At 44.8% G+C, this 14,586-nt stretch overlaps 1 protein-coding gene across 1 annotated transcript in view; it reads left to right on the forward strand.

Annotated features, from left to right (window-relative positions):
• The first annotated feature begins 3,712 nt into the window (after positions 1–3,712).
• Positions 3,713–14,586, forward strand: part of Rnf130 (ring finger protein 130) — a 127,818-nt gene continuing 116,944 nt past the window's right edge. Inside the window, exon 1 of the mRNA XM_035448109.1 lies at positions 3,713–3,777. Within this exon, the coding sequence (XP_035304000.1) occupies positions 3,713–3,777 (65 nt within the window). The remainder of the gene's footprint in view (positions 3,778–14,586) is intronic.

A 14,586-nucleotide genomic window follows, 5' to 3' on the forward strand; every position in this document is an offset into this window, starting at 1 on the left:
TATCAGGATAGCCTTCTGGTGGACAGCGGTAAACCAAGTCAGGAAGACAAATGGGAGTCATGGAGTCGGCAATGTGTATATTATGACCTTCTGCCTAGCTCCCTTGTAAACTTTAGAGTTGGAGTAAATACACATTTGTACGCCTGTCCTGCACATGAGTGTACATAGTGTGTCTCTGATCCGTGGGTCCAAGATGAGCTTCAACACGGTACAGTGCGGGATTCCCAGATCACCCCAGGAATGTGTCAGTACACTTTCAGAATAGGGTGTGGGGCCGAGAGATGGCTCTCGGAGAGGTACAAACGTGAGGACTGGAGTCTGGATCCCCAGCACCTGTGTAAAAGCCAAGTGTTGGTGGAGCACACCTGTAACCCTGGTGCTAGATGAGCAGAGTTAAGCAGATCCCTGGAGCTTGCTGGCAGGCCAGAGGAGCCAGTTGCTGTGCTGAAAGTTCAGTGAGAGGCTTTGTTTCAAAAACAAAAACAAAAACAAAGGTGGAAAAGTCCATCCTTGGCCACAAAGACAACTTCAAGGGCCCATGAGGAATCCCGAGAATTCTGAATGAGTTCTGGCTGCATCTAGCCAAGATGGCCTCCTCTGTCTCAGGAACTCCTCACTGATGTCCACGAGAGTTTGGGGAGTGCATCAGCCCTTGGGCCTTCACTGTGGCCAGTGACTTGTCCACATCTAGCCCTCCATGAGGGCTGCCCAAGCATTGCTGTTTATAATGTAAATTAATACATCCAAAGCTGTGACTTAGACAGGACATCAGTCACTGTTTAGTGGCTTAACAAAATATTTGAAGAGACTAACTTAATAAGGAGGTCTAGTTAGCTCACAGGACAGGGCACCTGAACTGATTCAGCTCCAGCAAGCCCCTTACAGGGCAGATTACAATGATGGAGGGTTATGAGGGTAGAGGATTGCCAACTCAACAGAGAGCCAGAGAAAGTTCCTCCCCATAACTCCCAAAAGGCCTCACAGAGAGAGGAGTACCCCAGATTGCCTCAAGGACTGTATTTGGGTCCTCCTTCTCTTAAAAGCTCTAAGACTCTGCCAGGCCATGGTGGCACACGCCTTTAATCCTAGCACTCAGGAGGCAGAGAGAGGCAGATCTCTGTGAGTTTGAGGCCATCCTGGTCTACAGAGCTTGCCAGGACTACACAAAGAAGCCCTATCTAGAAAAAAAAAAAGCCCCAAAGTTCAAGGTTCCTCCCAGTACCACCATCCAGGGACCAAGCTTCCAACACACGGACCTCTGCTTAGTGACACAGTGGCCAAACCAGAATGGGGAGTTGCCACCAAAATTACAAATGTTTGAATGTTGTCTGTGGCTGTCACCTCTAGTGACTCATCTGACCATTATGCTCATAAACTCTTACTGCAGAGCTGTTTGAGAGAGAAAAGATGGTGGTCAGCACAGCATCCATAAGTCAGTCATCACAGGGCCCAACCTCCTCAGGTGGGACGAGGATGCTTGAGGCACTGACAAGAAAAGGTACACCTGTGACCCCCACAGTGGCTATGTCCATCTGTACCCCACCAGCGTAGCTCAGGAGTCCCCCCAAAACCCCACCAGCAGAAAGATACATGCCACCCAAATAAGGAAATAAAATCAAGAAAGATGATGTAATCATGTAATCCAACACAAGAAAACAAGCAGGAAATCCTGGTCAGTAGTGAGACAGGAGCTGGGAGGGCTGGAGCAAGAGAGAAGCCAGGGCACCTGGGGAAACCTCAGTTAAGTGTAAGCTGGAGGATGGGGTGCTCCTGTAGCTGCAGAGTGCCTCTGGGGATAGAGAAAGGAAGAAATGGGGGAGAAAAGAAGTGGAGGCCTTTGTTACAAACCTTTCAATACTGAGTCATTACAAACTATGCTTGAACAAAAAACTGAATCTCAAAGCTAGATGGGGTTGTGTGCCTATGATCTCAATGCTCAGGAGGCTGAGGCACAAGGATCTGATACCATCTTGGGCTACATAGAAAGTCCATATCCCCAAAATAAACCCTTTGTGCCTCTAGTACCTTGGGGCTGGGGTACATCTCAGTGGTTGATCACTTGCCTAGAATATAGAGTTCTGAGCTCAATTCTTAGCATTTCAAAAACAATTTGAAGTGAGAGGTGGGATTGAGCTCCCAAAATTGAGAGCCTGTGGTCTTGCTCAGAGCCCTGTGTTGTGTGAAGACCTCTGAGGACAAGCTCCTCCAGTGAAGCAGCTATATATAGTGGAAATGACTTCTTCTAAATTATCTGCAAATTATCTTAGATCATGGAGCAACTTAAGAAAGTTTATTCAGGAAAATCTGGATTTTGGAGGTGGATCAGTGAGTAAAATGTTTGCTGTGCAAGTTCAGATCCTCAGCACCCATGTAAAAGCCAAGCACAACAGCACATGTCTGTGACCCTGGCACCAGTGGGAGAGAGACAGAGAGGTCCCAGGAGCTCATTGGCTAGCCAGTCTAGCCAAAAATGGTTCAGTGAAAAATCCTGTCTCAAAAATATAAAGTGGAGACTAATAGAAGACACAAAATATTCACATCTGGTCTCCATTCTCATGCATGGGTAAGCACACCCAACACACACACACACACACACACACACACACACACACACACACACACAAGAAAAAGATGAGAAAAGAAAATCTGCTAAAACTGTGTTAAGAACTATGAGTCTTGTGACATTAGAACTGTGCTCCATGATATAAGCATAATGGGAATAGAAGAAAGAAGCAAGAAGAATTATGTCATGGTTGAAACAATAGCGGAAAACTTACAAAAGTTGATGGGAATATTAGACATCTAAAGGTTTCAATAAACTCCAACCAGGATAAAGTCAAAAGACACACAGACACAGACACTCAAACACCCCCCACAGACACACACACACACACCACATACACATATACACTGTAGTAAAAATACTAAGGAGTCAAAGAAAAAGTTTGAATGAAGCAAAATAAAAATGGCATATCATCTACATGAGGACCCCAATAATATGAATGGCTGTGATATAATAATTCCAGAGGCAGTGGGGCCAGAGAGAAGGACTGGAAGATGCCAGAGTGCCCCTTGGGATCCCCTGGGGTGTGCCCCCTGGTCAAATGTGTGTGTCAGTGTGAGGGTGTGTTCCTCAGCTCTCTGTCACTGTGACAAAAGGCCTGAAATAAATTAGCTCTCAGGAGGGAAGCCTTACTTTGGTTCATCCCAGAGACTCATGAGCCATGGTTGCTTGGCTCCCGTAATGAGACAGTAGGTCACAGCAAAAGCACACAGTACACAAAACACTCCATTGTAGCCCAGAAGCAAAAGAGAAGAGGAGGGAGCCAGAGTCACATTACATCCTCTTTGAGAGCATTCATGACCTCAGCGATTTAACTTCTCTCCATGTTGGTTCCATCTCCTTAAGGTTCTGCCACCTCCCAGAGTACTACAGGCTGGCAGCCAAGTCTTTGGCAGGTCGACCTCTGGAGGATATTGTAGTTTGAATAGAAAATGGCCCCTAGAAATACACTGTGTGAACAGTTGGTTCCCAGCTGGTGGTGCTATTGTGGGGTTGTGGAACCTTTAGGAGGTGGAGCCTCGCAGGTGAAGGCAAGTCACTGGGGGGTGGGCTTTGAGGTGTATAGCTTGGCCTTGCCTTTGGACCTTTCTCTGTTCCTGGTCTGTGAAGTTGTGTTCCAGTCACCCCAACTACCATGCCTTCGCGACCATGGTGGACATTATCCTCTCCAGCCATGAGCCCAAATCCTTCCTCCTTTTAGATATTTCTTTCAGGTATTTTTGTCCCAGTGATGGAAATGTAATGAATGAAGGGGATATCACAGATGTAAGCCAGAGAACAAAGGGAGAGCGACTGGAAGCCAGGCTGGTGTGTACAAAAGGAATCACCTCTCACCTTCTGGATCTTTGAGAACTATCATGACTTGAAGGTGAAATGTCCTCCAAGGGCTCACGTGTTTGAACACTTGGTCACCAGCTGGTGGTCCTGGTAGGGATGGTATGAACTCTGGAAGGTGACATAGCTAGTAGAAATAGGACTTGGAGACAGTCCTCGAACACCGAGCTCTCTGCCTGAGCCTCCGTTTCCATGCCGCTATCGCCATGAACTCTACCATGTTTCCCCACTAGAATGAAATGAGACCCTGATCAGAAAAAAAACTTTCCTTCCTTAAGTCACTTCCATTACATAATTTGTCATAAAGATATAGGAAAAGTAACTCAGGAGCCAGTGAAGAATCATGACAGTCACATTGTTATTATTATTATTATTATTATTATTATTATTATTATTATTATTATTATTAGAAAGATGGTCCTCAGGTCACTGTGCCAGGTGGGAAAGAAAAGGAAAATCTAATGACACTGGGAGACTGGGGGGGGGTGTATAAAGAAGAGAGAGCATGGCTTTATTTAATTATTAATATTTTATTTTTAGTCTTATGTGGGGTGCACGAGTTCAGTATCCACGGAGGCCAGAAGAAGGCATCATATCACCTAGAGCTGGAGTTACAGGCTGCCATGAGCAGCCTCAATGTGGATGCTGGGTACTGACCTCTGGATCTTCTGGAAGAGCAGTGCACGGTCTCAACCGCTGAACCATCTCTCATATCCAGGGATCAAGGGTCTAGATCTGAAAAGATACTGCAAATTGCTTTCCCAAATAGCTGTGTCTCCACCCAATCCCCTATTGGTGCCTTTCTGTGGAACATCCCAGGCACCAGAAGCCTTAGCTCTCCGATTTTTGCTAAATTTCCAATAGAGTGGCCAGCCCATAAGCAGAAGCTTACAGATTGATTTTTTCCTTTAATACTGCATTAAAATAGTATCCTGATTGCTGAGTTTTGTCCTGCTCTCTTCAAGTATGAGCCTGAGTGTACACTATGGAGGCTTGCAGAGTGAGCAGTGCCACGCAGAACCACTAGGAGGCGCCCTCTCCCCACCACCCCCTACTCAGCTCCAGCACAGGTTTGGCTGTGCCCTGACCAGACAGTAGCTCCACTCTGGGCCCAAACCTAATGCAGAGTTCCAGGTACCAGAATGCATTGCCGACCTTCACACGGATATCTCCTCCTCTACCACTCATCAATTAGTCCCAGATCCATTTCTTCACCAAGATGTGTTGGGGAGATCTTTCTCCCAGTTTCATTTTAGGGTCAACTTCACAGCTGGAAAATCTATTGTAAGGTGAAGGCTGGCAGCTTAATCCTTGCACACTAACCGTTCTTTCCCAAACTTCAGGGAGGCTGCTGAGTGTGTGGAGAAGATGCCCGTCTGAGACTTATGTTCCAGAAGAGACTTGGGTGACTGAGCATGTCATAAGCCTGGTGCAAAATTTAGTAGAGTGACCAAGACTCGAATTAATAATATCTTAAATTTTGGGGGGGTTTTAGATACATTCTTGGAGCTGGGTAGACTACACCTTTAATCCCAGCACTCAGGAGGCAGAGGCAGATAGATCTTTATGAGTTCTCAGCCAGCCTGGCCTACAAAGCGAGTTTCAGAACAGCTAGGACTATTACACCGAGAGAAATCCTGTCTCAAAAAAAAAAAAAAAAAAAAAAAAAAAAAAAAAAAAAAAACAAAGAAAGAAAGATACATTCTTGATGTGTAGCCCAGATTGGTCTGCAACCTGCTATGTAGACCAGGCTGTTCTGGACTTGAAATTATCCTGTTGTTTCTGGAATGCTGAGGTCACAGGCATGAGCCACTATGTCCAGCTTTGTAAGATTAATGTCTCTTTATTCCAGAAGACACCAAGGTAAAACACAGGCCAAAGCTAGGTTATAGAACCCAGCCAGCGCGGCCAGAACAAAAGGGGCCAGCCTCCCCACATGCAGCCCCTTAAGAAGCTCCCTTACATCACCCCGGCTTTCCTTCACCACGCCCTTCTGGGCGAGTCCCCGGGTCCACCTGGTACCTGCCCCAGGACTATTGGGCGGGGCTAGGGTGACTCCCTACACAGCTTAATGAGATAGTTTTTACAAAAAAAACAACGACAACAACAACAACAACAACAACAAACCAGAATCTTGCAGTGTAGCCCAAACTGGCCTGGAACTTACAATCTTAGTGATTTGGCCTCAGGAATACTCGGATCATAGGTCTGGGCTACCATTTAAAAAGAAAACGTTAATGAAGATGAATCCACATAGTACCGTTTTTAAATTAGTGTCCTAAAAGAGAAAGCCAGCAGGAATAAAAACCAGAGAACTATTTTCTGGAGTCTGACCCCTTTCCACCATGGGATCCAGAGGTCAAACTCTAGTTATCAAACGTGTGGCAATCACTTTACCCACTGAGCCATCTTGATGGCCCAAGTATAAAAATTTTATAGCCAGGATTACATGTTTCCTCTTGTCTCAAGCTCCAGCTTTGACCTTTTAGTTGAAATGCTAATTATACTGATTTGATCATTGCACATAATACAGATAGGATCAAACCATCATCTTTCACTCCATAAAAAAATGTACGATTGTCTCCCAATTAAATTTTTAAATTTATTCAGTGTTTAAGACAGTGGTAACCCATGTCACAGTACCTGTGTGGAGGTCAGAGAACAACTTATCAACTTGTGGTAGTCAGTTCTCTCCTTCCATCTTATGGGTCCAAGGGTGACTCAGGTCACCAGGATTGGAGGCAGGTACCTTTACCAGCTGAACCATCTTGTTGCTCTAATTCTTTAAACTTATTATTTTTATTTATGTGCAGGGGGTACCTGTGTGTGTGTGTGTGTGTGTGTGTGTGTGTGTGTGTGTGTGTGTATGCTCTCGTGTGTGTGCACGCGCAAATACCACATGAGTACAGTGCCCATGGAGGCCAATAAAGGGCACCAGATAACTTGGGGCTGGCATTACAGGTGTTTTGACCTGCCCAGTGTGCGTGCCGGGAACTGAATTCAGGACCTCTGGGAGAGCAGCAAATTCTCCTCTGAGCCATCTCTTTACCCCAGGCCCTAAATTTTTAAAGTATTATTTCTGCTGGTTATTGAGATGCTCTAGCATGCCTTGATTGCACCTGAACTGAGGACGGTCCTCACTGCACTCTAGCACCATTCCCAGCACAGACTGTTAGAATCCCAATGTTAACTCCAGAAAGCAAGAAAAAAGTTAATGTTACCATGGGACCCAGCAATTCCACTTGTAAATATACACCCAAAAGAAATGAAAACATGTATTTATGCAAAAACCTGCACACAAATGTTCATTGCAGCCTTGCCCATAGTATTCAAGGCATGAGGGAAAAGAAATAAATGTAGTGGTTAGCTCAACAATATTGCTATGTCCGTACAATGGAGCACGTTTCCGCCAGAAAAAGGAAGGAAGTTCTGGTCGAATCAACACCACAGAATGAACCTTGGAAACCTTGCATCAAACAAAGGAAACCAAACAAAAAAAGGCTGCACACTGTGGATTCCACTTTATGAAATGTCGGGTGCAGCTAATCCATGGAGACAGGATAATCTTTTGCCAGGAACTAGGTCAGGAGGATGACAGATGTCTGCTAATGAGCACGGGTTTCTTTGGGTGGTGATGGACATGACTGGGAGTTTGATAGCATTGGTCACTGCACAAGAAAGCCTTGATTATGTTAAGATAGTGAGTTTTGTGTTATATGAATTATATCTCAACTTAAGGAAAGAGGAAAGGATGCATTGGAGAATGAGATATTATTAAGGGAATCTCTGTGGTAAAGACACTTGATGGGGCCTGAGGGACAAGAAGGGGCCACATGGCATTCTTCTGAGGGAAAGGACATTCTGAACTAAGGCACCACCCTGTGTCTTCACTAGGGTTTCTATTGCTGTGAAGAGACACCAAGACCATGGCAACTCTTTTTTTTTTTTTTTTTTCTAAGACAGGGTCTCTCTGTATATCTGGCTGACCTGGAACTCACTTTTTAGAGCAGGCTGGCCTTGAACTCACTGAGATCCACATGCCTTTGTCTCCCAAGTGCTGGGATTAAAGGAATGTGTCATCACCAGCAGCCTTGGCAACTCTTATAAAGAAAAGCATTTAATTATGGTGGCTTCATTACAGTTTTAGAGGTTCAGTCCATTGTCACCATGGTGAGGAATATGGCAGTGTGCAAGCAGACGTGGTGCTGGCTACATCTTGGATTGCAGGCAAGAGGAAGTCAACTGAAAGTCACACTGAGGGAATCTTGAGCAAAAGAGACTTCAAAATCCACCCCAACAGTGACACACTTCCTCTAACAAAGCCACACTCCTAATAGTGCCACTTCCTTTGGGGGTCATTTTCTTCCAAACCACCACACCCAGAGGCTGAAAGCACCTGCACAGACATCATTCATTCACTCTACAAATAATTCTCAACAAAACCTAGTGGTTTTCAACCTATGAGTTGCAACCCCTTTAGGGGTCGAATATCAGATATTTACATTATGATTCACAACAGTAGCAATAAAAATAATTTTATGCTTGGGGTCACCACAACATAAGGAACTATATTAAAGGATGGCAGCATTAGGAAGGTAGAGAAGCACTGATTCCAATCTGTCCTGGGCACTACGTTCAGGATAGACCAGGAACAATGAGTTACATGTTTTGTCTTTGTGTAAAAACTGTTAGGCTAAAAAAAGAAAAGAAAGCAGGGAGGGTGAAGAGTGGGGGTGGGGAGGGGCAGAATGCTCAGAGTGGCAGCACAGATTGAGGACAGGGCAGCCCTTGGGCCATAAGAGGATGGGAACAGTGAGGGTGAGTTAGAGAGATGTAGAAAGACAAGGAAAGTGAAAGCAAGCCCCGCCCCCACCTCCCATGGCAGCTTTGGTTCCCAGAAGACATTTCAAGAAAAAGGCAGAAGGAGATCTAAAAAAGACCAACAATAAAAAGAGGGGACTCAGAGGCTCTACAAAATACCCAAACCAGCTTCGGTGAGCATCACAGCTTTAGGGCCACTCCTGTCCCAGAGGATTATAGCTCTCTCTCTCTCTCTCTCTCTCTCTCTCTCTCTCTCTCTCTGTGTGTGTGTGTGGTGTGTGTGTGTGTGTGTGTGTGTGTGGTGTGTTGTCTATCTTTGCAATGCTTTGCACCAGGGAAGAACAAGCCCTGGGATCCTCTAGATGGCCACTTCCATCCCTCACACCCCCTACTTCAATCCCCAACCTCCCACTCCCTGCTCCCAAATCTACTACCTACCAGCAAGCCCCCTCTGGTACCCCCAACTCCCTTCTCCCTACCCTTACCCTCCACCTTCACTTCCTACCCCCACCCTATCTCTATCCCTCGAACTCCCCCGTTGTGCTTTACAACATGACTGTGAGTAAGGGAGGGAGGAAGTGCCCCCCACCTGCATCAGTTACTACGGCGACTTCTGGGCCTTCTGACCTTCTGAGTTTTGGTATGGGATTAGTGTTGCTGCTTCTGCTAGAGTGACAGTGGTGGTTCCTTCAGGCTGAACTTGAGAATCCCAACAACTGTAGGACCTTGAGGCGTCCAGAACAGCTGAACCTCAACAATGTGCTTAACTTTTGGCCTTAGGATGCCTCCATACTCTAGATTACATAATGATCTGCACCTTGACTTATTTAAATATCTGAGTTGAGTTTCACAGCCCTGAGCACTGATGAGCCTTGAAATCCCTCCAAATTAAAGGAAAACTCTCATCATCATTTTAATAACTGTGATACTCTGTAGTGTGTGTGTGTGTGTGTGTGTGTGTGTGTGTGTGTGTGTGTCACCTTAATGTGAAGGAAAACTGAAAAATCAATGGAAAGCCCTATCCAGTCTGAATCACTGCTAACTTCCTAAACATACTTTCAAAAATTGTTCAATTTCACTTGAGATGGTTGCCTCCACATCAATCATGTGTGCAAATTTACCTGATTCTGATCATCTTCTTTTTTCTTCTGCTGCTACTCGGCCCGCCCCTTTCCTTCCCCCAGTCACTACCCACGGAAGTAACTTAATATGTGTTGTTTTCTCATATATATTTCCTGAATCCTTTATATAACCTTTACATACAGTGAGTTTGACTCATTTACGAAAATAGAATTCTATTACAAAATGTTGGCTTTCCTCCCTCCTTTACCAAATCTTGTTTCTCACCCACTGATGAGCCTTGAAATCCCTACAAATTAAAAGCAAACTCTCATCATCATTTTAATAACTGTGATACTCTGTGAGATATATATATATATATATATATATATATATATATATATCTCAGTTAGGAGCCATTCTATTATTGGTGTGTGGTTATTTTGCTTTTGATACCTCAAAAAACAATGCTGTAACACGCATTCTTATAGATAGCTATTACATTCTACACAAAACCAGAGAAAGTGCTTATGTGTCTGATGGGGAGGGCCACTCCCATCTCTGCACCGGTTCAGATGCATGTCATGTGCATACACTCCATAAGAACGTCTCCATGTGGTTATACAGACATTTGTAACTTCAGAGGTTTGAGTTTAATTTTTTTATGATGTGATGTGTGTTCAGTAGGCATCGTATTTCACATTGTGAAGTTAGTGGGTGACTGATATCAATATGGTCTAGGCAGGAGCAGCAGGTCCTAGATGGTCACATCACTACATGGAGAACTAGTCTCTTCTCTACAGTGCTGTGTTGCTAGGTGTATCAGTCAGTTTTCTGCCATTAGACAAAAAAACAAAAAAACTAAAAAGGAAAGTTTAATGTCCCTCTTTGCTTTCTATAGCTGTGATAAAGACCATGACCAAAAGCAAGTTGGGGAGGAAAGGTTTGATTTGGTTTCCAGAGTATAGTCCACTATTAAGGGAAGTTAAGGCAAGCACTTGAGGCAATAACATGGAGGCACAAACTGAAGCAGAGCCCACAGAGAAATCCTGCTTACTGGCTTGTTATTCATGGCTTGCTCAGTTCACTTTTTTATACCACCTAAGACCACCTGCCCGGGGATATCAATGCCCCAAATGGGCTGGGCCCTCCCTCACATCAATCATGAATCAAGAAAATGCCCCCACAGACTAGCCTACAGGCAATCTGATGGAGGCATTTTCTCAATTAGAGTTCCTCTTCCAGGATAACACTAGCTTGTGTCAAGTTGACATAAAATTAGCCAGAATACTTAAGAACTGGAGAAATGGCTCAGCAGGTAAGAGTACTTGCTGCTCTTGCAGAGCACATAGGTTCAGTTCTCTGCCCTTCAGTGGTGGCTTACAACTATCTGTGACTCTGGTTTCAGGGATCTCATGCCCTCTTCTGTCTTCCACAGGTCTCAAGAATGCACATGGCACCAGCCAGGCATTGGTGGCGCATGCCTTTAATCCCAGCACTCGGGAGGCAGAGGCAGGCAGATCTCCGTGAGTTCGAGGCCAGCCTGGTCTATAAAGCTACACAGAGAAACCCTGCTTCGAAAAACAAAACAAAAACAACAACAACAAAAAAAGAACGAACATGGCGCACACACATGCATGTAGGCAAACATTCACACATAAAGAACAGATAAGTACATTTTAAAGAAGAGAACTATTTTGGGGGTTTTGGTTTGAGAGGGTTCAGCTATGCTGAGTTGATTTCATGTTTCTGGGCCTGAGTTGAGGCAGTGCATCATGGGAAAGGAAGTTACTCACCCTATTTTAGCCAGAGGGAGGAGGGAGAGGGACAAGGCAGACACCCAGCAATTTAATTCCTCTAACCAGGCCCCTCTTCCTGGTATCTATCTCCTCCTGACAACATCAAAATATGACTCCATAAATCTGTAATCCACTGATGAAATCAGAGCCCTCATGATCTAACCACTTCCCCAAGCCCTGCCCCGGAACACTGCATCAGGAAGCATGCCTTGAACACTAGCTTTTGAAAAGAACAATAAGAGTTCACAGCCAAGCCATAATACAGTGTTTGGTAGGTTAGATGTATGTAGTATTATGATGCATGTTTTCTTTACTGTATTTTTTATACTTGGAATGGGTGTTTTAGATAATAACTACAGAATAGGCTGAAGAGCATGTGTGCCATGTGCATATGTGATAGATACATCCTGTGCGACCATAACTGTGTGAACAGATTACTCTGGTGACTAACGCCAATCACAGAAATGTCTGTCTTTCCTCCTGGGCCTGTGGTTTGATTACTCTCCTCTGTCTTCTGGAATCCAGGTGCCTTTGGAATACATTTCATACTCAACTGTAACAGCATGCTTACCACAGCACAGCTCACACCTCTCCTGGGCTCTTTGCCCACCTGTAGGCAGCCAGATGATTCATCTCAGTCCGTGAAATGTGGGCAGAAGTGGTAGATGTCCCTTTCTTCCTGTTGCCTCTGAAATCAGCAGTGTTCACGCAATGGAGACTCAGTCTATGAGGTCCAAGAGGAAGAATTATACAGAGCCAAGCTGCCAACGGCTGGAGATGAACCTGGAGCACAAGCATTAAACACACACACACACACACACACACACACACACACACACACACACACACACACGCATGCACACACGCACGCCCACACATACATTGTGCACATACATACATGCAGGCAACACATACACATAAAAATAAACATTTCCCCCAGGGGCTCGGAGGTGGCTCTGTCAGTAAAGTGCTTGCCTTGTACGCATGAAGCAAGCCCAGAGACTTGAGTTCAATCCCCCAGAATTTATGAGAAACACCAGGTGTAATTGAGTACACTTAGACAATCACAGATCCCAGGGCATTCTGACCAGCCAGCCTAGCCCGCTTGATGAACTTTAGGCCAGTAAGAGACCCTGACTCAAGAATAGGTCAATGGAACCCAAGCAGCAGTAGCTGAGTTTGTCCTCCAGTCTCCACATCTGTATAACAGAAGAGCACAAAATAAATATGTGTGCATCATGTCTAGATGGAGAAGCCACAGCGTAGGGCTTTGTTGTTGTTGTTGTTTTGTTTATTTCCAGTTTTGAGACAAGGTCTCACTATATAGACCAGGCTAGCCTCAGATTCACAGAGATCCACCTGCCTCTGCCTCCGGAGTGCTAAGATTAGAGGCGCGCACCATGGTTTCTAGCCCCATAGAGGAATTTGAACAGTAAAATTTTAATAAACAGGGCCTGGCAGTAGTGACACATGCCTTTAATCCCAGCACTTGGGAGGCAGAGGCAGGAGGATCTCTGTGAGTTTGAGGCCAGCCTGGTCTGCAGAGCGAGTTCCAGGACAGCCAGGGCTACACAAAGAAACCCTGTCTCCAAAAACAGAAAACAAAAAACAAAACAAAACAAACTTCTCTGAAGAATGAGAGAATATTATCAAGAATGCATGTATGTAGTGAGTCTTTCTCTGTTCTGCCAGCCAGCTCCCAAATCACAACACAGAGACTAATTAATAATTATGAAAGCTCAGTGGATAGCTTAGGCTTGTTTGTGGCTAGCTCTTAGAAGTTAAATCAACCCATTTCTATTAATCGATGTGCTTCCCTGAGGCTTGTTTACCTCATCTAAATACTATCCATCCTGCTTTCCTGCTTCCTCCGTGTCTCCCGTGCCTGGAAATCCTGCCTAACTATTGGCCATTCAGCTTTTTATTAAGTCAATCACCATGACATATCTTTATACCATGTAATCAAATATCTCACCACACATGTAGAAAACAACAACAACATAGGCTGGAGGGCAGTGATAGTTGGCTCACTTAGCCTACTCAATAGTAGTGAAACCACCACAAGAGTGTCCCAGAGAGAGAGCTTGTCAAAAGTGACAGTGCAATCCTAAAGCATTCCATTAGTTTTATGAAGGAGAAAAAGGTGTTTTCCTGTAGGATCATCTGCCTGGATTCTTTTTGGTTTTGAGTAACAGGAACTCAATGTAAACTGGTCTCAGCAGAATTTCAGTCTTTGGCTCAAGAAACTGGAAAACCCAGCTGAGCTGTGACTTGAAATCCAGATGGAGCCAGATGTACCTGCAAAGTGGTCAGAGCTGCCTCTTCCCTCTTGGCCCTGCTCTCCTCTTGGCCCTGCTCTCCTCCCAGAAAGCCCCTCCATGTGTTTGCCAACATACCTGCGCAGAAGTTCCAGTAAGGCTCTTAGACCATACCTGTGTTGAGTTAGTCAGGGCTTTGTCTGTTTGTGTTTTTGTTGTTTGTCACTGTGACAAATACTTGAGATAAATTAAAACAGTGGTTTTCAACCTTCCTAATGCTGTGACCCTTTAATACAGTTCCTCATGTTGCGGTAACCCCCAAGCATAAAATTGTTTTCATTGCTACTTCATAACTGTAACTTTGCTACTGTTATAAACCATAATGTAGATAGATATCTGTTTTCCAATGAGGACCCTGGTGAAAGTTTCGAAGGAGTCATGACCCACGGATTGAGAACCATTGACTTAAAGGAAGCCGATTTTATTTTGGCCATTTTAGAGGTTTTAGTCCATAGCCATCTGGTTCTGTTGTGTCTATCTCATAGTCAGAGGCACACAAATCATGGTGGAGAGTGGGTGATAGGGCTAAGCTGATCGCCTTCTGGAGGGGAGGAAGCAGAGAGACAGGAAGGGGCTCCCAAACACATGCCACCAACGTCCCACTCCCTCCCCCTAGGTCCCATCTCTTCAAGTTTTCATTGCTTGATATAGTTCCCCAGCTGAGGACCAAGCCTTCAACATAGGTGACTTT

Source organism: Cricetulus griseus, chromosome 7 (assembly GCF_003668045.3).
Source record: "Cricetulus griseus strain 17A/GY chromosome 7, alternate assembly CriGri-PICRH-1.0, whole genome shotgun sequence".
NCBI lineage: Eukaryota > Metazoa > Chordata > Mammalia > Rodentia > Cricetidae > Cricetulus > Cricetulus griseus.